Source organism: Psittacula echo, assembly GCF_963264785.1.
Source record: "Psittacula echo genome assembly, chromosome: 4".
Lineage (NCBI taxonomy): Eukaryota > Metazoa > Chordata > Aves > Psittaciformes > Psittacidae > Psittacula > Psittacula echo.
The window spans coordinates 11,126,030-11,153,224 of NC_137738.1; the positions used below are offsets into that span (position 1 = coordinate 11,126,030).

At 41.1% G+C, this 27,195-nt stretch overlaps 1 protein-coding gene across 4 annotated transcripts in view; it reads left to right on the plus strand.

The window, feature by feature from the left end:
- Positions 1 to 2,797: 2,797 nt before the first annotated feature.
- The window catches only part of CDC42BPA (CDC42 binding protein kinase alpha), a gene marked incomplete at its 3' end in the record, with an annotated part of 176,465 nt that continues 152,067 nt past the window's right edge, over positions 2,798 to 27,195 (plus strand). For all 4 annotated transcript variants that reach the window (XM_080616966.1, XM_080616967.1, XM_080616968.1 and 1 more), the window contains exon 1: positions 2,798 to 3,197. In XM_080616966.1, coding sequence (XP_080473092.1) covers positions 3,002 to 3,197 — 196 coding nt within the window. In that variant the 5' untranslated portion in view covers positions 2,798 to 3,001. The remainder of the gene's footprint in view (positions 3,198 to 27,195) is intronic.

Consider the following 27,195-nt stretch of genomic DNA (forward strand, 5'->3'; position numbering starts at 1 on the left):
GTGGAGAACCAGCAGGAAATACCTCCACCTCACTGTAAAACTGCCTGTGTGCCACAGCTTCGGAGCGGGCTCCCACCACAGGGTGACTTGTTCAATGAAAGCTTCAGTAGACCAACAGCACCTCAGATCCTTGGATAGTGCTCTTGTCACACCAAGGGTGTACCCCAGCATGGGGATGGAACCCTTTCTTTGTCCTTGTGTTTTCAGTTTAATCCTATCTTCTACCCATCACAAGCTTATACTTTTACTAGTTCCTAGTAACACTTCTTGAAGGGCTTCTGCATAAAAAGCTTTTAGAATTATTCTCTGCACATTTCTTTATTCACCAAGAATCTTCCTTCAAAGCCTGTTGCCCAAGCTGATGGGTCCCCTTCTCAGGCTCAGTGATGGAAATCAGGCTCTTCCCAGCCCCACATCTCATCTGCTTTGCCTCTTCACTCTCACTGAGCAGGAGCCACTGTCCTCTGTAGCTTCACGTCAGTCAGTTTAGATATAGCTGAGCAGCTCAGAGCAAAGCATTGGGACTTTTGCTTAATTGCACGGTTCATTTTTATGGGTACATAACACTGTTGAGCTTTTATATAAAAAAAATAAAACCTGGTGAAAAGGCCAGTTTAAGAAAATGTATTATATAGGTGCTTGCTATGGCAAAACCCAGCTGAGGGTGTTCTGCTGGTTACTGAACTGAGGAAGCAGATGCCAGAGCTGTTTCCCCCCCCCGGGGCTCCAGCAGCATCACTCAGTGGAGTTTCAGAGAACATTCAACTTCACCCATGGCCAGTGACCCCTGGGAGCTGCGCTGCCTTCCTCCCCATTCACCTGACTTCTGAAGGAGGACCAACTGCAGTTACAGGTTAACATACAGATGGTATTTAATCCCCCATGGCAGCTAAACGCAACACCACACCCCTTACACCCTTCCAGAAGAAAACTGTCACCACATGCTGCTGGGCAGCTGCCATTTTCCACCCTGCCTCAACACCGAACAACCTCGTTTCCCCGGTGCGTGGCATGGCGAGCTCCGGGGCGAGGGAGGTTGCTTCACAGCCGCGATGTAACCGCTATGGACCGCGGTGTTTTCTGTCACGTTTTCAGTCGTCGAAACATGAGGTGTTTGTGTTCACACCTGGAGCTCTGTGCTCACCATGCGTGTAAAACACCAGGGGAGGGAACCACCCCCCTTAATGAGACAGTCTTTTCTAACGAGAGATGTAACTGCCGGGGAAGGGAGCCGGCGGGACGGGTGAGGGGAAGCTGGGCCGGGGGCTGCCCACGGCGGGGCCGGCTGAGAGGAACCGGGCCGGGGGCTGCCCGCGGCGGCGGAACGACGGCGGCTTGAGGGCCGAGACTGGGAGGCAGCTCCTCTCAGCGCGGTAGAAGGTCCCGGCACGACCCCCGGCCTGGCGGGTGGGTCGGTCCTGGGCAGCCCAACCCCACCCGCGGGGCGCCGCGTTGAGCTGCGCGGCGGCCTTCCCTCTCCCGCCCTCCCCTCCGCCTCGTCCCGCCCGTATCCCTGCATTCCCTGCTGCAGCACCCCCTCCTCCCCTCAATCCCATCAGTAGCGGCGGCCCCGGGCTCGGCTCCCCGCGCTGCGGCGGCGTTCGGCGGCGGCTCCCCCCCCGCCGCGGCCGCCATGTTGGGCTGCTGCGAGCTCGGCGGCGGCGGCGGCGGCTGCCGCGTGTGACCGCGGGAGGGAAGGAGGGAGCGGCGGGGGAGAGGAGGGTGAGGAAGCGAAGGGAGGGAGCAGGGAGGGAGGATACCGGCGTTACCCCTCCCCGCCGCCCCGCGCACGCACACACACACGGCGGGAGGATGCCCTTTGCCCGGCGGGGCGAAGCCGGGAGAGCATCACGCCGCCGGGAGTGAAGCCGGGGCCTGCCGGGCCGGAGCGGGGACGCCGGCGTTTTCCCTCCGCCCCAGGACGCGCACCCGGAGGTTGAAGGAGGAGAAGGAGAGCGCCGTCTCCGCCGCCGCAGCAGCAGCCATGGGAAGGATTTGACAGGGCTCGGAGCGCTTCCCAGCGGCCCCGCGGCCGTGCCGGTGTGTCGGGACGCGCGTCCCGCCTGCCGCCCCTTGGCGCAGCGGAGAAGGGCGCGACGATGAAGACTTTAGTTTTTTTGAATCACTGAAAAGCCTTAAAAGGAGACTCGGTAAGGAGCAGGAGGAGGAGGAAGGGAAAGGCTGGCCGGGCAGGACGTGGCTGCGCCCTGAGGAGGGGGGGCCTGCGCCCCACCCCCACGGCGGGCGCGGTGGCCGCGGAGGGGCTGCCCGGGGCCGCGGCCGGGGCCGGGGGAGGCGGCGGTGGGGCTGCGCGGCCCCCTCCTCCTTCCCTTCCTCCCTTTTTCGCTGCCTCCCTCCCCGCCGGTGTGCGCCCTGTTTTCTCCTTCCTTTCGCGTAGATAAACACCTAAATACATAGGGTTTTTTCTCTCCCCATCCCTTGTGGGAGGTGAGGCGCCGATGCGGGCTGAAGGGGGCTGTTACACTTGAGCGCTGCGGTGGGGCTCCCCTCAGGATCGCTCTGCATGAGCTGCATTTCGAATGAAGGAGAAAACCTTTCTATTTTTTCGATATAGAAGTGTGTCTGCCTGTGCGCGCACGGTGAAATCGGTGTCAGTCAGTCCTGGTTGAATTTGAGTGCTGTTATTATTATTAAAGCACCAGGAGCGGCCATATACATTTTTTGCTCCTCATTAACCATATAGAGATATATATATTAGGATAACTGTTCTCTTAGAAATTATGCATACAGAGATACACTCCCTGTATGTGTGCGTTTGAAACTCACAAGGGTTTAGTTTCAGGCTGGGAACACAGAGGTGGGCTGGAAATCAAGCACCACCACAGTTTGACACTTGTTAAGAATACTGTTGTTGTCTTTTTAAGCAACAAACCCCTCAAAATATTTTTTTTTTATATTTTTCTGTTGTGGTCTTTTTTTTTTTTTTTTTTTTTTTTTTTTTTTTGCAAAGTAATAATAATCATTAAAACAAGAAACCCCAATGCAAACTGAAACAACCATGTCTGGAGAAGTGCGTTTGAAGCAGTTGGAGCAGTTTATTTTGGATGGGCCAACTCAGACTAATGGGCAGTGCTTCAGTGTGGAAACCTTGCTGGATATACTCATCTGCCTTTATGATGAATGTAATAACTCCCCTTTGAGAAGAGAGAAGAACATCCTTGAGTATCTAGAGTGGGGTAAGTTTGAATGTGTTTATTCTGTGTACATCCGTCCATCTTCCTGTCTGCTTTGTATAATGTCTCTGTTATGTGTAAGAGGGGATTGTTTATAACTCAGTGTTTTACTGGGAACTGTTATCAGGTTTAGTGTATTTAAATGTGGTTGTGGTGCTAAAAAGAAATCCATATTGGTTATTAATCTTTGAAATATGCATGTAAAACGTGTTACTTTTTTTTTTTTTTTCCTCTTTTATGACATGGATCAGGCTCTGGTATATGAGGCATATTTGTTTGCCTTCAGGCCCAGCTGTTGAGCTTTGTATCCTGAAGTTGCTTGGAATATGGAAGGATGAGGGATAAATTCTCTGATGCCTGGAAAAAGATCAGGACACAGTCCTCTGATTTGCATCTCCATTCAAATCTATGCTGCTTTAAAAAAAAAAAAGGTGTTGATCAGCAGGAAGACCCTCCAGCTCTCTTTAACGATGTGGGTTCGTAATGTCCGTGGAAATGGAGAAAATGTTCTCTTCTTTAACATAAAATCGTTGCTGACTTAATTAGGTTGATTTTTTCCTGATGAGGAAAACAAAGTTGAAAAGCAGAATGAAATGGTGTGTCCCCCAGGACTCTTCCCATTTTCTTTCTTCATTTTGGGGAGGTAGGGTATTTGCAGATGTTTTAAATGGAAACAGGTGAATGGTAGTGTTCCAGTTCTTCTTAAGGTGTCACAAAACTGGTTGTCTTTATATTTTTCCTTTGAATTTGTTTTATTCCTCCTCCTTAAAGCATAGATGCAAAACAGAAGATGCAGTCTGACATAAGAATCTCCATGAGAACGGTTACTGTATCTGACCTTCAAACTTCAAAGTCATGCTGCACTCCAGCATTTACATGCAGAACCACTTACCATGTTTGCTTTGTAATAAATACATCAGCAAGCCTCCTTTATTAAAAAAAAAGCGCATTTTTGAAGCACGTAACAGGCATTTGATTAATTAGCTGGTCCAGCTCTTCGTAATGAAGTCAGTGAGGAAAGACGTTGTTTTGATAACTGATCTAGCAACTTGAGGCTGATGTGTGTGTTTTATTTTCCTGCTCCTCTCTGTAGTCATACTGACATCTAAAGGACATCTGACTCAGTAATTAAGTTTCTCTTACTGTTCACATTGCACTGGTCTTTGTTTTCTTATTATCTGGAGGAACAGGCTATTATTAATGCCTTCTAGCTAAGGAGGAAATAGTAATTAAAAGTACTTTTGAAGAATCTTCCCTCTAAAACTGTCACTGGCACACAGAAGCTGGAAATACTAGGAAAATGTGGTGGCTCCAAGGGTATTTTGTATGCTGAAACCTGGTGTAGTCTGCAGCAGATCTAGCCAGCTGAGATCTTGCAGATAATAATTAAACAAAAGTTAACCATATCAATAAGATCATAGTAATGGTGTATTCAGGACCCATTGTATTGGGTGCTGGTGTGTTCAGTGGTGGTTGCTTGATGGATAAATGCATCATTACAAAGGCTGTGACAGTACCCAAAGGTTTCTGTCATAAACTTGACAGGCTGCTGATGGGAATAGTACACTGTTTTGGAAAGGCTGGAATAAGGTTTCTTGCTGGCCTATTTTTCCTGCTACTTTTCTGCTCTCATGCTCCAAGTGTACCTTAGCAGGACTCTTGACCTTCAGACGAGACCAGTTCCCCCCATTTTCAGAACCAATTTGCCCGAGTTGTCTGCTCTCTGCTCTGCTATCTGGAGTTCTACCCTGAGAGCTTTTTCAAGAGGGTTTGTGAGGTGAAATGTAAGAGCAACAGTTTCTAGTACCTGCCACTAAAGCGTCTGTACGAATGATGTCTTTATCCTGCAAACACATGAGTTGTCTCTTCTGAAAGTCAGCCCTCCTGGTGAAACTGGTGGTCTCTGGCACTTCTGTTGGGGGCTGGCAAAATCATGTTCTTACAGAGGTGGCATACCCTCCAGTGCAGTGAAATTACTAAGCGTACCTTGTTCTTTGATATGATCATGACCTTGCATATCTCTCTCCCCAAAAGGGGAAACAGTGCAAGTGGTTGATTAGAAAGAGGTTATATGTGGTTTTAAAGTCAGAGACATGGTCGGTAGTGGCAGAAGTGGAAGGCTGGCAGCCAGAAATCATAGGCTCTGCCCCTGCCTCCCTCAGTGACTCAGTGTTGAAGTGCTTTCAACTCTTTTTTTTTTTTTTCAGCTTCCCTATTTGAACAGTAGGGAAAATGCCACCAGTGTTACACCAGGGAGTTTTGAAAGCTGCTGTATGTGAAGCACTCTTAATCTTGAATGTACTATATAAAGTAGTGTGTATTTAATTTATTTTTCCCATCAGTGAACTAAAACTTGGTGCCTGCTATATCTGCTGGTGGGTGTCAGTTGGCTGCAGTCTTGGAAAGACATTTTATGGGTTTATACCAACCATCCACAAGTTTGCTATATTACTGTGAAGAGCGCAATCTGAAATCGTTGGAACTGGTCTTGGAATGGCATGAACTTGTATGTTTGTGCATTCCCAAAGTGCCAAGTACAAATCTTCCCTTGAGAAATGTTCATCATCTTAAGCTTAAGCTGCTTTTTAAAATTATTCTTTCTAGAAGCAAGTAAGATTTATTTATATAGTTAGCTATAAGAAAAGGCTAATAAATAGCTGTTTGGTGGTCACAGCCTTGTGTTGAGCACAACAGCAAGCAATTTTTTCCTGCTTTTCAGTGGTGCAGTTTTGAGGTGCTACTGTTGGTTTTGTGGGGATTTGAAGGCGTGTTTTGGCAGGGTGTATGTGGTTGTGTATTTTTCTTTAAGCTGTTCCAGGTCTGAGTTGTTACATGCTGTGTATATATCATGTAAGACTATATATTCATAGCGCAATCTACATTTTGGGGGGTAAAGGTTTAGGAGGTTCTAGCATGGAAAGGCTAATGTGGTCTTAGTGACAGCCATGTGACTGCTGCTATATTTAGGGGAACTAAGAAGCTTCACGTCCTAGTCCCTGGATCATTTAGGACTATTTTATGAAGTTGTTATCTAGATCTATAATTTATTAAAAAATGAAGCTAGGTAAAGCAGTTGAGCATTTGAACTGCTTCTTCATCTCCTGTTTTGGTTTGATATTGCAAGTCGAATTCAGCAAGTGGAGACGGAAAGGTCTCTGCAATGTGAAGTTGAGTTTTGCATTTTCATAAGTTTTCAGTCCTTTTGAGGTGCTTGAAATTACATTAGATTGGTTTGAAGTGTCAGGTTAATTACTTTGTGATTTAGAATCTGCATTACTTCTGCAATCCCCTTTTGGCTTACAGTGAAAATATACTTGCTTTCCCTATTTTTATACATTGATAGTTTAGTGACATACAAATAAGATGATTTGATTTTGTTGTTTAATTTACATAGGTATTTCATATGCAAAGACAACCATGGAAACAGCCACTGTATTTGGGATTGGTGGGTTAAATCACTGCGTGTTTTGAGACGATGGGAAGGAAATGGAACATTTAGAGTTGGCTTGTTCCGTGTATTTGATGCTAGCTTTCATTTTTATCTCTATTGGTATTTGTATTTGTGATTTGGAAAGGGGACTGTCTAAATATAGCAACTGGAGGTTACCAAAACTATTGAGAATTCCAAGCACTTTTCTTTTTCTTTTCTCTGTGTGTATGAGTTGCTGCAGTGACACAAGACTGTGAGGGAGGTACCGAAGGCTGATAAGCTGAACTTAAAAGAAAAATATAATTACAGAAAGAAACTTTCAAAGATATTTATGTTCTGGGAAAACCTCCTTTACAATGGCTTCAATCTGAATTGATTTTTAAAAAGAAACTAGAACAATGTTATTTAAGGTGCATCGAAAGCAAACTAGAATAAACTTCAAAATGCATGGAGATATAGGGAAGATGGAGGGCACTACTAGTAGTGCTGTGAGGTCAGTGATTTGACTGAATCTGTTCTCTTGTAGGAAAAGTACAAACTGTCCTTTAGTGGTTTTTACGTTCTTTTTTTTAATCTACTAAAAGAGGCTTCGGAAGATGGATTAAATTCCTCTCGTTGCACCTCTAGTAGAACTGAAATATTGTGGTGTTTATGAAGTGCTGATATGGTCATAGACTGAACACTCAAAACTGCTCTATCACCATGAAACCATTTTTTTCAAGACAGAGTTATGGAGAGGTTTTCTCTATTTTCTTTTTAGCAGTCTTACATTTTTTCTTAAGAAAAATGGTGTGCCCATTTTTGATCTGGGTTTGTTTTTAAATACCAGTAACAAAAGAAACCAAAATCTTGCGTCTAGATTCCTGAACCTCTTCTGTGTTTTTCTTCTGTAGGTCACGAAGGAAATCACAGGCATTTTCAGCTATGAGCTGCTTATATTTTATTTTTAAAACAGACTGTTAAAAAAATGATCCTTCATTTAGGTCCTGTTGTTAGCAGAGATAGCAGTGAAAGACTTAGCACTCAACATCTTTAAGTGTTCCTTGTTTTAAAGTAGACTTTGGTGCTTACTACTGTCTAACTTTAGTGTTGTCTAAACCATTAGAAATACATTTTTCAAGACAAAAAAAATTTAGGAATTATCTTTTTTCCTTTTTCTTTCTTATTATAGTCATAAAACTGGGAATATTTCTTGGTCTGACATAAGCAAAACCAGTTACTAAATTCTTTTTGGGAAAGAATGAGCATTCTGCTTGTCAAGACCACTGAACGTGTTTAAGCATATGCCTAATTGTGAGTTGTTTTATTGTTTTGGCTGCAGTTTATGGAGGTATGGGGGGATCCATCTATGTAGAAGTCATTGTGGCATTCTTGATGCACAAATCTTATCATTGTTTGATGTGAATTGTTGTTTCTTTTACATAGCTGCAGCTAACACTGAAATACTTCCTATGAACCTAAAAGGTTTTTTAATGCTGTCATATGGAAACAACCTTCACATCTCCATGTTTCAGGATATTATGTCAAGAGTTTTTATAAAGATGCAGTTTTATAACAAATTAATTGAAAAAGAATGGGAAAAATGCAGGAGAATGGTTGCCTGTGCCGACCTTGGTTTTAGGTAGCTCTGTGTTTAACCTCTATACCTTCTGAACTGTGACCTCTCCTGCATTTATTTCAGTTTTTATTCTTGTCTTAAGCTTATGGTAATTAGCTTCCTCTGTTTATCAACAGTTCCAATGTGATCAAATGAGCTGTGAGACCATCCAGTTAATTCTACTTGTTTTGCATTAGGGTTAAAGCCAGTTTCCAGTAGAGTGAAGGATTAACCCCTTGTAGCACATACGCTTCTTAACGTGTTTACAGTACACCAAGGTTTTTAAACTTAATTTGACTTAAAATTAAGGTGTTCTAGAGGATGTTTTTTTTGTTGTTGTTCTTGTTCTTTCGTATTTGGGAAATTTGGGGGTATTCAGGCTTTGAATCTTGTGTATTTAGGTTGACTGACTTCTGTCAGTCCTTTCTATTGCAAAGGAGTACGTCTTGCTTAGAAAGCTAACTAATACTTCATTTTCCGGAATTTTAGGAATGCCTTTATTCTGTACAGAAATTCCTAGCATGCTTTGGTCTAATGGAAGCAAATGGAGAAATACAATTATATGGGTTAGTCTGCTCAGTGGGCATTATAAACCTCATGACAACACAGTAAATTCCTGGTTACTGAGACATTTCATGTTACAGGATTAATCCAATAGTTTACCTGTGGGACGATCATAAATGTAACATGTACTGGTGAAGGTGTGTTTGAACTTTTCATCTCTGTAGCATATGACCCTATGCACGTGTGTACCTGATTAAACTCCTTCCTTATCTTTTGGCCCTTCTCTCCTGAAGTTTACTGATGTACTCTTTTATAACCTGTAGCATATTATTAGTTCACAGTTGGCTGAACAAAGGATATTGTGCTATAAAAGCAAGGAGCTTATTTTGCCCAGTATAGTTTAATATAATTTATATATATTTTGATATATATATTTATTTATATATACATATATATAAAATATATAATTTATATATAATTTATATATATAATTTATATATATAATTTATTTATATAATTTATATATATAATTTATATATATAATTTATATATATAATTTATATATATAATTTATATATATTAAAATAGTTTAATAAACTGATGGACAGGGGCAGAGCAGTTGACGTCATCTATCTGGACTTGTGCAAAGCCTTTGACACTGTCCCACATGACATCCTTGTCTCTAAATTGGAGAGACATCAATTTGATGGATGGACCACTCGGTGGATAAAGAACTGGCTGGATGGCTGCATGCAAAGAGTTGTGGTCAATGGCTCAATGTCCGGCTGGAGACCGGTAACGAGTGGTGTCCCTCAGGGATCGGTGTTGGGACCGGTCTTGTTCAACATCTTTGTCGGTGACATGGACAGTGGGATTGAGTGCGCCCTCAGCAAGTTTGCCGATGACACCAAGCTGTGTGGTTCGGTTGATACGCCGGAGGGAAGGGATGCCATCGAGAGGGACCTTGACACGCTTGTGAGGTGGGCTGATGCCAACCTTATGAAGATTAATCATGCCAAGTGCAAGGTCCTGCACCTGGGTCGGAGCAGTCCCAGGCACGGCTACAGGTTGGGCAGAGAAGAGATTCAGAGCAGCCCTGCAGAGAAGGACTTGGGGGTGTTGGTCGATGAAAAAATGAACATGATCTGGCTTCAGCGTGCACTCGCAGCCCAGAAAGCAACCGTATCCTGGGCTGCATCAAAAGGAGCGTGACCAGCAGGTCAAAGGAGGTGATCCTGCCCCTCTACTCTGCTCTCGTGAGACCTCACTTGGAGTATTGTGTGCAGTTTTGGTGTCCTCAACATAAAAAGGACATGGAACTGTTGGAACAAGTCCAGAGGAGGGCCACGAGGACGATCAGGAGGCTGGAGCACCTCTCATATGAAAACAGGCCGAGCAAGTTGGGGCTGTTCAGCCTGGAGAAGAGAAGGCTGCATGGAGACCTCATAGCAGCCTTCCAGTATCTGAAGGGGGGCTATAGGGATGCTGGGGAGGGACTCTTCCTTAGCGACTGTAGTGATAGGGCAAGAGATAACGGGTTCCAACTTAAACAGGGGAAGTTTAGATTGGATCTAAGGAAGAAATTCTTTACTGAGAGGGTGGTGAGGCACTGGAATGGGTTGCCCAGGGAGGTTGTGAATGCTCCATCCTTGGTGGTGTTCAAGGCCAGGTTGGATGAGGCCTTGGGTGGCATGGTTTAGTGTGAGGTGTCCCTGCCCATGGCGGGGGGGTTGGAACTAGATGATCTCAAGGTCCTTTCCAACCCTAACTATTCTATGATTCTATGATTCTAATATTTTGACTTACGTATATTTGTTGGCAAAGATCAAGACATTCTTAAAATCACAGAATGTTTTAGGGTTGGAAGGGACCTTAAAGGTGATCTGGTTCCAGCCCCCTGCCACAGGCAGGGACACCTTCCACTAGACCAGGTTGCTCTAAGTCCCATCCAACCTGGACTTCGCTGCCGGGTGAATCCCATCACTGCTAGGGAAGGGGCAGCCACGGCTCCTCTGGGCAATTTTATTGTGAATAAATTGTGAATACGGAATTTGCAAATGCAAAGTGGATGCAGACTACTGTCCTGGTAATTATCTTTCCCATATTATTTTCTAAAAGTGAACACTGGGAATTTATCCTGGATGTGGCTTTGCAAAATATTAACCCATTCACAGCATCTCTAATTACTTTTTATCCTGTAAAAAAAATTGACCATCTCCATCTGCACAGAAGCAATTAGGTCCAGTTGCCAAGCTGTAGAACCTGACAAAAAAGGTACAGTGGATAGCGGAGACAAAATCAAAGGCCAACTTCAGTTTTATCTTTTGGCAAAGCAGTCATTCCTTCCATAAGCATTTGTACTTATTTAATTTGATTTTCTTATTCTGGCTGAACAACTAGAATATTTTGTTCTGCTCTGGTGTAACTTACCTCAACACATTATTTTTTCCTAAAATCCTCATTAAGCTTGGGAATGCCACTAATGTGGACTAAAATCTTTAAGAAATGCAAGTGATTTAGGTCAGTCATGTGCAGTCTTTTGTTAACCACAAGATTTTTATTTCCTATAGTTGAAACATGACATTAGGCTTAATAATAGCGGCAAAAATCTTCTATTCAGACAGGTCACTTTGCTTCATTTCTAGTAATACAGCCTAATTAGGTTTACTAGCGGTCACAATGGATAAAATCCACATGGGGTGTAGCCAGACTCCTAAGACTTTGTGTTTCATAATTCTTCCTTATCCGTATCCAGACTTCCAGTTTGATTTGAATTAGTTTTGTTACATAATATTGTAGTTTGGGTGGTTTTTTTTACTTTTGGGGATCAGCTTCTTAATGTGCCTTCTCTCTGCATCTTTGTAAAGGTTTTGATCTGGAGCTTGTAACTGTTAGGAGCTGCAGTATTTTGTAGGCCATTTGGAGGGAAAACCCTGAACTTTTAGAATGTATTTTGTTCAGCAGTTTAGTAGAAATGCATGGTTATTCTTTCTGTAGAAGGATTAAGTGAGTTTAGAGTGGCATTTGAAAGGAGAGGGGGAAAAAACATCTGTAGATGTTAACAACTCATTACTTTTCCTTCAGTCATTGTGGAATTAGGCCAGCAACACTTTGTTGCTGTCTTGTTTCTTTTCAGTCTCAGAAATCTGGGTTTGGAGGACTGTGTCTTAGCTTGGGAGTGTGGAAGTACTTTGTCCTCAGAGTGGGAGGGTACATGAGCAACAGGTTTATTTCTTTATTTATTTTCTTTTTTTAGTGTTCTGTCTCACTATTGCCCCTGTTTCATCCTTTTCATCTTGAACTCCCAACTTACTTTAAGCTTGTGGGGCTCTCCTGCTTGTGAGGAGTCCTCAGCTGTGATGAAGAGCCCACAGGTCTTAATTTCTGAGCTCTTTCTCCTTTGCTTTCTCTCTGCTTTTCACGGGTAACATTGTTCCGAAGTAAAGCTTTCATGGACTTATCTAAGCCTCCTTCTCTTCTTCCCCACTTCAATTCTGTTACTTTTCATTCAAGCAAGATTTTAGTTTGTCTTTCAAATAGAATGTGGATATCCATGTGTCAGTCTGATCTTCCCATGGCCCAAATCTTGGCTTTTGGATTCGGACTGGTGTTTTTTCCTTTGTTCTCCCCAGTAACCCTTAAGCTTTCAGTATTTTATTGGTCAAGTTCATAACATAGAGACTGCGTGTGGAGAATGGTTACAAAAAGTCACCATCTGTGTGAGAAATACACACAGGCTTTACCTACAGGTTCATTCACACAGTGTTTTCTGTAAACACCCCATATATTTCCTATTAGATCCAGTACATATCAATTAATTTGCTAACATGAATCATTGCTACTCTTAATTCTTGTGGAGCCAGGACCTTGGGCTGTTTGTTCTGGCTGTGAGTAAGAAGTTGTGATCTGATTTACTCATGTAGTCTAAGTAAGAAGAGACTTAAGTGAGAGAGTGTAGCTTTGTCATTTTAATACTTAAAACTAAAATGAAGTTGTGATTGGAAGGGTGGCAACCATTGTAGTTACGTGACTGCAGAGTGATTTGAGAAAATGTCACTCGTGCTGTGGGGACACAAGGTTATTTCCTGCTCTTGGCTTGTTAAAGCTCTTTCACCTTCACCACACTGCCTTTTGTACATAGAGCTGTGGTGTTTGAATGCATTGCAGGATACACAGTAATAACAGGAAGAGGAAATAGGAGTTGGTATTTTAATGGTAACTCACTGGTTTTATCTGGAGTGGGAGCTGACTTAATAGTGTCTTAAGTTTGGCTAAATCTACTGATCTCTATTTTGCTGGTGCTTACATGAGCAGAGGGGCATAATCCAGTCAAAAACTAATGCTGCAAAAGCATGTTGAGATCTGTTGATCCTGTTGTGTGAAGGGATTGTACTGGTGTTGGCACAAAAGGAAGGGGCTAGGACTGTGACAGCCCAGGCCTCAGTGGCTTCACCTACTGTAGCTCCTATGCTCCAAGTTTGAGGCTGCCTCTTGGATTCCCTCCTGACATAGAAGGCAGCTACAATTTTGAACCCAATTTTGACATTACCAGCTTTTTCTGATGGATACTTGATGGAGAAATTCAGTGAGCCTTTTTGTTTCTGTAACTGTTACCACAGCTTTTCTTCTTACAGTGAGAACCTTTCTAATTGTGAATAGGGGTCTTCAAAATAGCTGTCTAATTTTGATGATGGCAGTTCCTTGGAAAAAGAAAGTGTTGGTGTATGTGTGTTTTGTGGTATTTGGCATAGTATCAGTCAGTGCCTTTAAACAGTTTTCCTTGTGTGTTTTGTAACTGAAAGACAAGGATTCTTATATTAACAGGCTTGGAATAGTTTCGTTCTATTTCCCCCAACTTCTAGAAAACACTTGACGTCGTTCTATTTTGTGATAATTTAAAAGAATCCTTTTATGATTTTGGTAGGACTGACACAAAAGAGACTTGTTTTTGCTGTGATCTGATATGCTAGAGGGAAATTGCAGAAGCCACTTCCTACGCAAATAGAAATTTGCAGAGAAAATCTTTATCACTTAGCTGTGCCGCTTCTGTCCTGAAATGCTTTATTTTGTTGGATCACTCCACCCCCAGTATTGGCTATTTTTACCTTCATAGGTAGCAACCCCTTTCAGCTAATGAAAGATGTATTTCTAAACCTCTGTATCTTTGAAAAAGTCATAATTTAACTCAAAATAAATTTAGGCAAATTTTTTATTTTTTTTTGGATCTCAGTATTTTTGATAGGTTGGCTCTTTTTGTGTTCTTTATACTCTAGTATTTTTCTGAAAGTAAGAAATGACTTGATGTCTCCACTGATGATAATGCAGACTCTGGAAAAGCAAGCAGTAAGCAGAGTGAAGGTTACTATGAGAAAATGGTGTATGGTGCGAATTACTAAAGCTGGTGTGTATTATTTTAACTTTGTATTTTTTGGTTAGTTAACTTGGTCCTTTGACTTGAGAGATGATGTTCTGGGAACCAATTGCTTCTAGTGACATAGTTTTTTAGCTACTGCAGTGAATGTCTGTATAAATGTGCCATTGAGTGCATACTGCCTGAGCTCATGTTAACACCCGAAATGTCTCTTTCTGGGGAAGAGACTGCATGGTATGTTGCTGTGCATTGATGGTCTCTAAATCCTCAATACATTCAGTTCTAAACCATGCTGAATCAGTGGCACTGGAATCTTTCAGTGACATACCAGTGTCATACCAGTACTCAAAACTTGTCTAATTTTTTTCCATGTGATCTTGTGCTTTGTTTTGCTTTTCCCCCTCTCACCTTAATGAAGAAGTAGAATGTTAACTAACAATTCTTAGTGAGGACTTCCTGTGCTCAGCAAAACTTGAGTCCACATTTTAAAAACTAGGAGTTAAGCAAATGTTATTCTGTCTCTAAAAGAGCGATGTTTTTTGCCGTGTGCCTTTCATTTCAGAGAAGGGTTCCATCTTTTGGGAATTTCCTTTTAATTTTAGTTTCTTTAAAAATTTTGTTCTTTTCCAGTTCAAGGAAACCATTTTCTCTAATAAGGCACTGTCAGATCTGATTAGATCAAATTAATGCACTTGTTTGGGTTAGGTGTTTTCATTAGTAAAATAAAGTGGTTTTGATGTTATCCCACTGATTCTAAAGCAGTGCAGAAAATTTTGTGATAGGATAGGTTTTCATGGCGCTTCTGCTAATGTTAGATTACCACTTGCTTTTCCGTTTACTTTAGATTTTCAGTTTTTCTTAGGCACACTTCTCTAGTTCTCTCTGTATTTTCCCGTCTGCCCTGGTATGTGAGATCATACGCTCTTACAGTGACAGGGTGCAAAGGTGGTTCTTTAGCCCTCTTCAAGTGTCAGGGCTACAAAACCATTTGCTACGGGAAGTGGCATAGGGAACTTGCAGGACATGGAAGATGGTAAATGGAAGAATTTTGGCAAAGCTACAAGGAATTCTTCTTGGTATGCTGATTGTTACTTTCAATAACACCCCTGCCACCATCCCACTAAAAGCTAGTGGCAGAATTTTCATTAGCTTCAAGAGAAGCCAGGTCAAGCATGTCAAACTGCATGTCTGAGTTCACCGTAAACACCTGTCACAGGGGCTTGGAGTCCTTGGTGTGTGTGTTTATAAAAGCAGTGTAGCTTTGCATTGTGTAATACCTGATGTCCTGTCTCACTTAGAGTGTTCAAATAGGATGGAAGTATTTGAAGTCTGTAAGTGTGCTACTTGGTGATGTTTTGAGCCTCACATCCTAGGACTTGATGAGTAAACCCAGATTCTCTTATCTCTCTCTCTGCCTTAGTGCCTGTCTCATATTCTCTGCCTGGCACTTGAGGACTTAGGTGCTGTTTTTCCCTGCTGCTTCTTTTCCTTTGAGAGAAAAATAGGCTTTCCAGTGAAAGGTACATTTACCAGCCATAAGTGGTGCATCAAGACTTCAGAAAGCTTAGGTATGTGCATGGGTATGGATTCATCAATGGATCTTTAGGAAGGAGAGTGGTCTGTTTTTCAATTTAAGTGTGTGTAAAATTGTTAGGTAGAAATTCAGATGTGCATTTAAAAGGCTGTGTTTATGCATAGATATAGATTATATGTATAGGAAAGCACTTATTACATTAAACCTTACAGACTTTAGGTGGTAGGCGTTGTTTTAACAGCTATGAGACAAAGCTGTGATGTCTGTCTGACAGGAGGAAGGCGTTTGTAAGCCGAATTCTTCACTCATTTAATGGAGATAAGCATGACATTAATTCACTGATACTCGTGTGGCATTAAAGCAGTTTGTAATTGCTGCTGAGCTTCCAAAGAAAGCCAAGCCACTTACCTGAGGGCATTAATTGGTTAACTATTTAAAACAAGTGTTCAAGCACTGTAGCTTTTTCTAGATGTCCGGAGAGAATTATTTCTTTGTTTTGCCTTGATTTTTTAAGGTCTACTTTAAAAATGTGTTTTTGTTTCCAAGTTGGGAGGGTTGTAAATATTTCAATAGCATGATTCCTGGTGAGAAGGTAATCTACAAGGATACCAGGCACCTGTGTATATTGCCTTGAAAATCTTGTTGTGAAAAAAGGGGGGGTTATTAGCATCTTAAATACCTCTGCAAAGAAATGGAGGCAGAGCTGTGATTTGTTGAAGACCATTCACAAATTCAGTGGAAAAGCAGTTTCTAAGAGCCACATCTGTATGCATGTTCCTTCCAAATTTTGTTTTCAAAGTTTTTGAAACATTTGCTGTGGAAATTCCTGGAGGTATGCGTGGCTTGTGGCTTCTGGGTGTTTAAGTGCTTTGTTTATTTGCCTAAATTTTCAGCATTCTGTTTGGGTACTGTTTTTCTTGGTGGTGTTACTCAAGAAAGCTTGGAATCTTACTTCTGTATTCTTGTCGCTGTGATGTCCTCTTTCCTGTTTCTTCTGTAAGTTGAGCTTTGTGCAATTCAGAGTAGCAGCAGTTGTTTTATTCCTCATAAGGGAAGTGCTCTTTCCTGAGGTGGTCAGGTGGATGCTTGCCAGAATTGTGTTTTGAGTAACTGTTTATGTATGTTTAACTTGGACCTTCATAAAAATAAAGCTTCTTAACTTGTACAACTGCTTGTACCTCACCTGTGCAAAATCTTCCCTGCAGCCCCACGAAGCAGATGTACACCACTGGTATTTCATAGCAGTTTTCCTAGAGTGTCTAAATATCTACATGTAATGAGTGTGTTTAAGGCTTGTCTCGTACCTTCAGTTAGTGGGAGAGATCTGCCCTGACTGCTGCTGCATATAGGGTTTGCTTAGCTTGAGTGGACTTTGAGAAGACTGGTGGTGGTGGTTGGAGCACGCAAGTGCTAGGCTGCAAAACTTGGTACAGGGACGAGAAGGGGAATTTGTGTATGATGTTGCTACGCTAGAAGCTTTTCCCATAAAACTTTGTGTGCTTTCAGGAAGTCAAAGATGATGATGAGAGATAACCAGAAATTCTTGATTATAATCTCCAGTTAATGCTGGAAATCATCTCTTGGAAAGCTGTATGTGCTGAGGTATTGCGCAGAAAAGTTTTAACTGAGGGTTGAGGCACATCCTTTTATAACTTTGTATTTAGTCATTAATTGAGGTACACATGACAGTAGAGGTTGGCATTTTCACAGTTCAGTTGCTTCCGTGGATGAGAAAATTCTTCCTTCCTACCCCTCCTTTTTTTCTGCCTGATCCTCCTGAGTATCTGCTTCCTGCCTATATCCACTGCACCATGAACTTCCTTGCAAGGAATGGATTTTGAAAGCAACTGCACTAAGAAAAAACTCAACTTTCCACTAAAAGAATGGATGCGCTACTTTTGCTTAGTTTGGTTTTGGTGCTTTGTGCTTAAGGACTTTTGAACAGATCTGTCGAGTGCCCTGAGGTTGTTTTATCACCAACTTTGTCATGATGTGCCAGGAGAGAAATACTCAATTTTTTTTTAATAATACTGCAAAAGAAAAACTCAAGAACTATTAATGAGATATTAATTTGCATGTAGTAACAATCTCGCAGGCACAGTGTAATTTATGGAAAACATAATACTTTGCATTGGAAGCTGTTATTTATGGGGGAGTTTGTTTAATAAGGATATATCTGAGTGATTTCACTGTCTCACAGTTTGTATTTACTTCATGTTTTGTTTGTGCAGAAACATTTTCTACAAGTAGCTGCAATTTGTCTTTTTGCTCTGCCAGATTCAAAGAGCAGAAGTTCTTGAAGTGTCCCAAGGTAGTTTTTATGATGTATCTGGAGTAGAGGAATTGGAGCAGGCAATGAATTTCTCTGAGGTCTTCAAGTACTTAACTGTTTATCCATAGATACAAATTATATGTATAGGAAGGTTACATATACATGTGTATGTATGTATATATGTGTATGTAAGGTAACGGTTGGATTTTTGTTTTCCATGGTCTGTTGCTGTAGTGAGCCTTTGTACATACTTTCCCAAATGGGGGGGAAGGAACAGCTATTTCTCAGCTCCACTGGTGCAGATTTAATATTTGTAAAATGACAGTGATTTAGGGTTCTCATTCCTGATTCAGTACAGTAGGACTTTAGGAACTTGCCTCCTGTTCTGTCCTCTGCAGGTCACCAGTGAATTGGTGCTCTGAGGTGATAGGCTTACTAAAATGAATTGTATTCATGGCGAGTGGAACCTGGGGTTTTAGGCCAGTCTTGGCTTCATTAGCAGATGGATAGAGTAACTTCTAATGAATTCTTTGGTTGTTTAAAGTAAGCTTTCTTGGAGAAAAGCATTAACAAAACACTACACTTCAGCCTGACCGCATGCCATCTGAAGTAGTGGATAATCATTCACACCTGCGTAAAATCAAAGACAGGCAGGACAGTAGTGGGTTTTAAAATATAATTTACTCTGTGTGTAACAGTAACATCTGAGTGAAGTGCAAGCTATTGCAAAACCAGATCCTACATCAGTATTTGTTCTGGAGAGCTTCAATAGCTCATTTGTGGTTTTCCTGCTTGTAAATAATGCAGTTATATCCAATCTCTTGCTGAATGTTTTGATTCTTTGTATTTTCTGCTGATGGATGTGTCTATTTCTCTGGGCTATATTAAGGAAGGGTGTAGAGCCAGTTACTCGCTGATTTCTTGACCCAAGTCCCAGCTTGCACAGAAGAACTTAAAGTTCTCCTGCAGGTTCTTGGGTCCTTTCACCTTCTCTTCTCAATGGTATGTAATAGAAGAAGCTTTCTTTTATGTAGTATTAGTATAGTAAGCCTCTTCCATTTTGTGAAATCAGTACCATAGTAGGTAAGCTGATCTGAAACCATTAAATGGGGAGTCATTCCTTTACTCATCCCTTTGAATGCTTTTTCGCTCTTGCATGTTGTGCCTTTAACTGATAGCTGAGACTGAATTGTCCCGCTCAAGAATCTCCTAGGCTTTGTTAGCACAGTCAAAATAATCTTTAAGGTACTTTTTCTGCACCAAGCATGATTAATACTTTTTCCGTGAGTTGATTTAATTCCTCAGAAATGTTACTGCAGATGGCTACACTTGAAAAGTGGAGAAATGTTTCTCTCTTGTGATTTCATTAGTTGAATACTGTACCATGCTATACATCATTTGGGGGCTTATTAGCTGAGAAGAGCAGTTAGGATTCAAAACTTAAATACTTGAAGTAATCCAATTGATATTTTTCTTATGTTGTTTACAGTGTTAAGAGAAAGACAAACACAAGAAAAGTCAATGTGATAATTCAGGAAGGAAACCTTCAGGTGAAAAAAGAGTTTGATCCGTCACCATTTCAGTGGTATGGCAGAGCACTGGTCTCTTCGCTGACCTCTGCTTAGCTTCTGCACAGGTGCAGAACAAATGAATGGTGGATCACAACCATGTTTGCTAAGTTATGACTGCTTCTTAAACCTTCACATTTGATGTGAGATAAATGTGAAGCCCAAAGCCTCTGTTCTCCCAATACATGCACCTTGCTTTTGAGTGGTTTCAGATCAGTGATAAGACAGGTAGGACCAAGTCTTGCTTTACCTCATTCTCAGATTCCAAGTGTGTTGTGTGTTGAGTATGACTTGAGCAGTGTGTAGGGATTATCTTTGAGCTGTTAGGCTTGGGACACTGTTTCTCCTGAATTTGAGGAGTTTGTGTTACCTGTGAAAGAATGCCGTCTGCCTAGGAAATGTCTGGATTTCAGGCAGAGTCTAACAAGAGACTGCATTCAGCCAGTCCTGCCTGTCATTTAGAATGGGAAGGCTTAATTCATGACTACATGACTGGGTTTTCTTTTTATATCAACTGATGTTTTGAAAGCACTTGTGAAAGTAGAACCCTTCCATACTGGATGCTGAGGATTTATTTTAACCAAGCCTCTTGGTTGCTGTTTCAGTGATAAAGATTTATAGCTTAGCTCCGCAGTTTGACATCTGCACACCTGAGGGCAGTTGAAGAAGATGTATTGTGTAACTGTACCTTATTGAGCGGTCAAGAGAATTTTGTTTATCTCCTTCCCAGAAATACAGCACCAGATGCTAATGGTGTAAGAACAGAGTGCAGAATGGCATTGTTGGTGCTAAAAATAAATTTACATGATGTTCTTCGTGCATCTGTGGAGTAATTTGGCTGCGTAAAATATTGAAATAATTCTGGTTTTGCACTAAAGATCAGGGAGTTCTTCCTATTCAGAAAGAAAGGAAATGTGGTTATCATTTATAGCTTTAGCCAAAATAGCCCATATTGTACTTTACTCTCAAATGGCATTCTGACAGCAGCACCCTGGAAGTGTATTCAGGTTTTGTTGAGGAGTAAGCTGTCGAAGTTAGCAGTTGCAAAGGGAATGAAGTTGTGGTTTGCATAAGAGGAAAATGGTTTTTTGGGGGGAATTGAATGATGCTATGAAGAAGTTGATTCTCTTGCAGACTCCTACAGAGTTTGTTTGGGGTTTTTTTATGTGATGGAGGATATTAACCACATTTTGTATGCAGCCAGTAATTGTGCATTCATCACCATATGGATCAGTTAGTTGACTTCTGTGATTGGATGTGAAGATATACTGAGGACTCTCAGCTGTCACCGAAATCAGCTGGAGTTCTGCTTTTAGCTGTAAAGCTCTCTATAGTGCTATCTGCTATGAAAAGTTCATGCATGGAATTTTAGAATTATTGGTTAATATAGGATGACTACTTTTCCCCTTAATTTATTATGTCCCAGTTCCCTTTGTCTTAAAAGTGATAATATTACTAGCTCTTTGAAGGGTATTTTGAAAGATAATGTATTTAGGATCCTGCCATAAAGAGTGCATTTTAATAGATCTTGTGAGAATTCACAAGTCTTGCTGCAGAATAAATAAGATGTGCTGTTTTCAGGAACCAGCGGAATATATCCCATCTGAGTACTGGAAGGGTTGTAGGTTGCCATCATTTTTATGTCTGTGCCCTTTAGTTTGTCACCATCCCAAACTTTAATCTTCCTCAGCATTGACATCTTAGCCCATTCTTGTGTTGGCTGGGTTTGGGTCGGTTTGTTTTCTTTGACCTGTCTTTGTCCAGTCACAGTTTTATTCCAACAAATTGTCTTTTGATTTTCTTTTTAACAGAGTATTCACTTGGTAAATTGCACAGTATAAGGCATGTATGGGAATCGTGTATCTCTACCTACTTTATTGCTGCAGCTGTAGTTGATCAGGACAGCCAGATTTTCTGAACATAGTTCATAGCATTTTTGAAAACTTGTGTTTTGGAAGAGCTGAGTAGAATTCTTCTGCATTAACTTGAGGTGTGATGGAGCTACTGATAGATGAGGAAAGGGAAAAATCTATATAAAAGACATGGTGACAAGTTTTGTTTGGCTTAGTCTCAGTGTCACTATGTTTTGTGGATAGCTAAGGAGGGGGTGTACTATGCTTAAAATAGGATTGTCTGTGTGTTAGAGAAGTAAGTGTATTTTGAAGCGCATGTTTAAAATTCCTGTAGATTCAGTGAGAGTGTGTAAATGTATTTAAAGGCTTCCAGAGAGGGATCATGTAGGCTGAATTAGAGGCTTTCTGTCATATTCTTCTCCCAGCCTTTAGGATAGTGTAGTTCATCTTGTGCATAGTGCACCCATCAGTTTGCCATATCAACGCTTTGCAGTTGATGCTGTTGTGTCTTTGAACACCCAAAGATAACTCTAAAGCTATAGTCTGAAATACATCCTCCCCCCCCCCCCCCCCCCTTATTCATTTGAGGGACAGCTGATCCTAGGGAAGCTGCAGCTGCAAGATGTTTCACTGTTTAATGTGCCTCAGCCAGCAGGGAAGGAAGCCAGTGCTTCAATTCCAGCTCTAGCCACAAGTGACTGGAAGACAAGCATCCAGGCCCAAAGATAAAGACATTCTGTATCTCTTCTGGCTCATCATTTTAGGGAAAAAAGCACTATGTTTTCTTTCTCCAGTGGTAGGCTTTGTAGTAGGAACATACTTTTCCCAAACCTTAAATTAAGAAGCATAACACAGATTGTCTTTCCAGAATTGAAAGTGTTGCTTTTTGTACTTTCCTCTTTTAAAATGTGATACAGAACTAAAACAAAAGTGAGCAAGCTGCATCTCAGTTAATCACAAGAATATTTAAAACTGCATTCCTTTCATTGTGCTGTGTGTCTGATATAGGAAATACATTCGTTTTGATGGCATCTTGAAGCCCCACTTCTCTGCCTTGGTAGATATGCTTCTAGCCTTGGTACTCTTGCTAGGGTTCATAAGAGTGCAGAACAAAGAAAGAAACCTTTCAACAGAGAGAATACCTTCAATAATGGCCAAATCCTTAATCCTTACTTCCATGCAGCTACTTCCATGCTGTTTGGAGATGTGAAACAAACAGCATACAGGTTATGCCTTAAACTGTGCTCCCATGTGACTGTTCTATCAGCTGCTTCTCTTAAAGTTTTCCTTGCCACTGGTGGTTCATTACTGTTGTCCTAAACTTGGAAGCATGCACAAAATGCACCTTGCACTAGACTTGAGATCTTTTTGAGTAGAATCTTTCTTTTAAGCACACTTTAAAAATCTAGCATGTTAATGCCAGTATTGGATACTCAGTCTGTAGAGTTCCTGGCAGCCTGCCTGTACTCAGTGTAGAGATAGTGCTGTACCTGAAGAGATACAGGTGGTAATGGCACAATTATATACAGGTGGCAAAAAGTTGCTGAACCTTGCTAATTTGTGAAGAATGATGCAAATAGCTTAGATCTAGCTAGAAAAAAATAGAGACCTTATTGGTGAATTAATATGATTTTTCTTATTGCATTTTCTATATTGCATATAGAAATAGTCTGGAACCTGGAAAAGGAATTCTTCAGCCTGACAGTAGATTCTCAGGGAATGAGGAAATTGTCTACAGGACCTTCTTAATGCTCTCTGAAAGAGTGAATTTTCATGGTATAGGTTTGCCATAGCATGTTTTCTAAAAGAGAAAAGAATTGGCACAGCCTGGTATTTTTTCTTCCGTGTTTTATAGTAGTATCAGTCCTCATGTTTGATTCTGTTTAAATTCTTGATACTTGCTTTCTGTTCTTTAGTTGCAAAATGTGGGCAACCATTGATACATGCTTCTCAGGAGTCTTGAGACTTCCTTTGCTGTGATATATGGTGGGCTTTGTAGAATTTATGCAAAATAAGGCATGTAATATTGAAAGCCATAAACTAATAATTTAATCTGGATCTCTGTCATGCCCTTCTTTGGTGATAGTCTCAGGGGAACTAAAGGTCTTAAGAACTAACTGAAGTGAATCTGTAGGGTTTTCCAGTGAGTGATGCTCAGAATGTATGCTGGGAGAGGCCAGGCCATAGCCTGTGTACCCTGTATTTATAGGGGAACTAAACTTGATGTCTACAGAAGGGCTAAGCTACTGTATTGCACTTTAGAGCTGTCCAGAGCCGTTTCAATTATTTTTACCTGTAAAATACTCACCTTTCAATCAGAAGTTTTTATGAAATGTTGTGCAGTGTTGCTGCCTGCTTAGTTCTTGTGGGAAGGATTTAATCTACAAATACACCCATGCTAACCACCTTGGTTGTGGGGTTTGGGTTTTTTTTCTGGCTACGAGCCTGTTTCAGGTGGAAATTGGGAAGTGGCAGTTACAGAATCCAACAAAAATCTGAAAATGGATCAAATGTCTTGGCATTTCTTTTAGAAGATGGTCTGTGAGACATTGACACAGATTGCCCCGAGAAGCTGTGGCTGCCCCATCCCTGGCAGTGTTCAAGGCCAGGTTGGATGAGGCTTGGAGCAACCTGGTCTGGTGGAAGGTCCCCCTGCCCATGGCAGGGGGTTGGAACTGGATGAGCTTTAAGGTCCCTTCCAACCCAAACCATTCAGGGACTCTATGATTCTGTGTATTTTATGTTGACGTATTCAGATCTAGTCAAAGTTTTTGACTATTGTCAACTTCTTAACTGATCTTTGTTTGTGGGGAAACAGTAAAGTTTGTACTGAAAATAATCCTTTAAGTGGAACATTTCTGTTCTGAAGAACAAAAGCAAAATCCTCAATTAATGTATTTTGCTGATACCTAAAGTATTCATCAAATATTTTGACTGCTCTTGAAGTAAGCACCAAAGAAGGAACCCTGCAGCTTGTCCTATCTTCACTGTTTCTTCGCTTCTCATGCAGTTATGACAGTGTGATACAGTAATTATCATGTCAGTGTTAGTGTTTTATAAGCAAAATGTTGTTTTAAGGATCACCTATGAAATTCGATTATTTCGAGCTCCAAAGAAATTAAGTTTTAATACAATAATGGAAAGATCTCAGTTGGCACGTGATAAAGGAGAGAAGGTGTGGGGGTTTTTGATGCCATTTATTCCAGCTCCCATATCTACATGGGAAAGACAGTTACTTGCATGAAACTGCTGATTTTAGGCAGAGACTGCATCATTGCCAGATGCATAATATTTACAGAAAGTCACTCTGCTCAGATACAGCTGCAGTATCATGCAAAGCTTCGTAATTAAATAATGTTTAAAATTATTTCTGAGCTCTATTTCTGTCCTAGCTGCTCTAACAAAAGACAAATGGCTTTTCTGTCATGTGTGGCCACCTTTTAATTGAACAGTTGTATGCATTGATTTTCTAATACTATTTATTCAGAAATCTGTGAGGCATTTACAGATAGATGGATAGTTGTCTGAGAGCAAAGAATGGTTCAGTATAAAAATAAGAAGTGCTTAAATGTGAAAAGAGTTTATTAAATAACTGCTGACAATCTGCTGTCCATTCAGGTGAAATAAGATTTACAGACTTTCAAAATGCAGATACATGTTAAAAAAAAAAAAAAAATCAAGTAAAACAAAATACGATTTCTTATATGCAGAATATCAGCAATATATAAAGATAGTTGTGTGAATGTGCATGTATTTTGATATATAGGGGTTTTTTAAAGACTTTATTAGCTGTGTGTTCTTGGGTGTCATTATTTCTGAATGCTTGCTAATCAAAAATCTTGTAATTTTTTTGTGAATTAGAATCTGGATCACTTATGAACATATTGTAGTTTTAGAAATTGAATGGTGGATAAAAAGTTGAAGGAGGATGTTGCAATGATTAAAAATATATATTATTTTTAATTCTGAAAAGCCATTCCGTAGTGGGGAAACGTAACTCCAATTGTCCCATGTTTCTGAGCAGTTTACTTTTCAAGAAGGCATGACCATGCTTGATTTTGTTTCTGAAGTTATTTGTGCATTGCAAATGGGATGCTGGAGGCACAGCTTTTCATAAACAGATTGCAGCCAAGTGGAATTTGATTGTGGGGGTCCGGATAGGGCGTAATTAAATGTTTGAGGTTTCATTTACTTGGGTTCATTTTAAGTACGTTAATGGATGTCTTTGGCTTTGGAAGCCTGGCCCATAGCATTGACAGATAAAATCAAATGAGTGGCTGTTACCAGAGAGTGAAAACCGTTTTGGTGGTGGTGTTTATATTTGAAGAGCCTAATGTAAAGGAAACTGAAGTGCTTTCCTGTTGACCTGATTTGCTAAATCAAAGATAAGGCTAGCGTATGGCCAGTAAAGCTGTCAGATGGCTGGGCTTTCTTTTAGCCCTTAGAAATAGTGTTTGCATATTGTGATAGATGCATATTTTACATTGTGGTAAGGGAAAGCCCTTTTTTTTTTTTTTGGCTTTTGTGTGTTTTCTTGTATATATTAGAAAGGGCACACCATGGTCTTCTCTCTGGGGGCTGCAGAGTAATCCCTGCTCCTCCTTCTCTGACATGGGTGCTTGCAGGGCCATTTCTCTCACTTTTTTCCTCACACTTCTTCATGTGTGTGGTGTTTCACCCTTCTTTAAGCACATTTTCCAAGGGGTGCCACCATCTTGGCTGAGGGGCTGGGCCAGGTGCTGCGGTGGAACCGGATGGAACCGGCGGCAGCCTTGCCCCTCGCCTCACAGAGACCGCCTGCAGCTGCCATGCTCTGGTGTCTCTCCACAGGCACCCAGTGCTCTTTAGGAGGTGAAAATGGTAAGAAATAGCCAAAAATAAGGGTTAAAGTTGCTTTCGTTACGTTGTATTAACGATCCCTTCATAAATTTGTAATTAGGTGTGTAGATGAGTATAGGTCAAGACAACTAGCACTGAAATGAGATGGTGTTAAATTATCCGCATTGCTGCACAGCCGTGTTTTCTGTCCCATGGGGCAACAGAGGTGTAGAATTGTAATTGGATGTAGAACTGCAACAAAAAATTATCTTGTGAATTCAAACAAAGGAAAGATTTTTAATTTATATTATTTTTTTTAATTTTAGGTTTGTTTTTTTCCCCCCTTTCCTTAAGATGCTTTACAATTCTAGCTGAAAATTGCTTGCTTATTGTGCAATCAACTTAAAACCTTCAGGTTTGAGGTCATTATATATTAAGATTAAAAGTCATTGTTGTTGCTTCCAGCTTTGCAAAGTGGGAATTTGAAAGTCAGCTTTTAGGACCATGAGGAGGCTTTGTTTTCCCACTCTGAACTGAAATCCATGTGGTACAGTTTTTACTTCAGATCCAGACTGTTGTGTGCTTGCATCCATTTTGTTGTCCTTTCCTCAGAGAAAGTAAACAGCTGTCCTTTGGGTGCCATTTAACCAGTGCTGGTGAGTGATCGCCAGCCACTGTCCGTCAGCCACCTATGTGTTCAAACACAGAGCAGTCGAGCTGCCATTGCTGTCATCTCCATTTCCACAGCCACAGAGCGGTCCCGTAATCGAGGCTTCCCCAGCTGCCAACACATGAGTCAGCTTGTTATATCTAGTTACACTCTCAAATGCACCAGTCTGGCAGAGCTGGTGTTTGTAGGGCTAGTTTGCTATGCACTGGTCTTCTGTCAGGCAACATAACTGGTAGTCTTGAGTCTTTGTCAAGCCCAAGTACCTGGTTATTGTGAATCGGAGCAGCCATTTTCTTTCTCTGGTAGTTCCCTTCATGTGATACCCTGCTGGTAAGCAGCCACAGCACATGAAATGTTAAGCAGGTGTACTTATTTTAAGCCCAT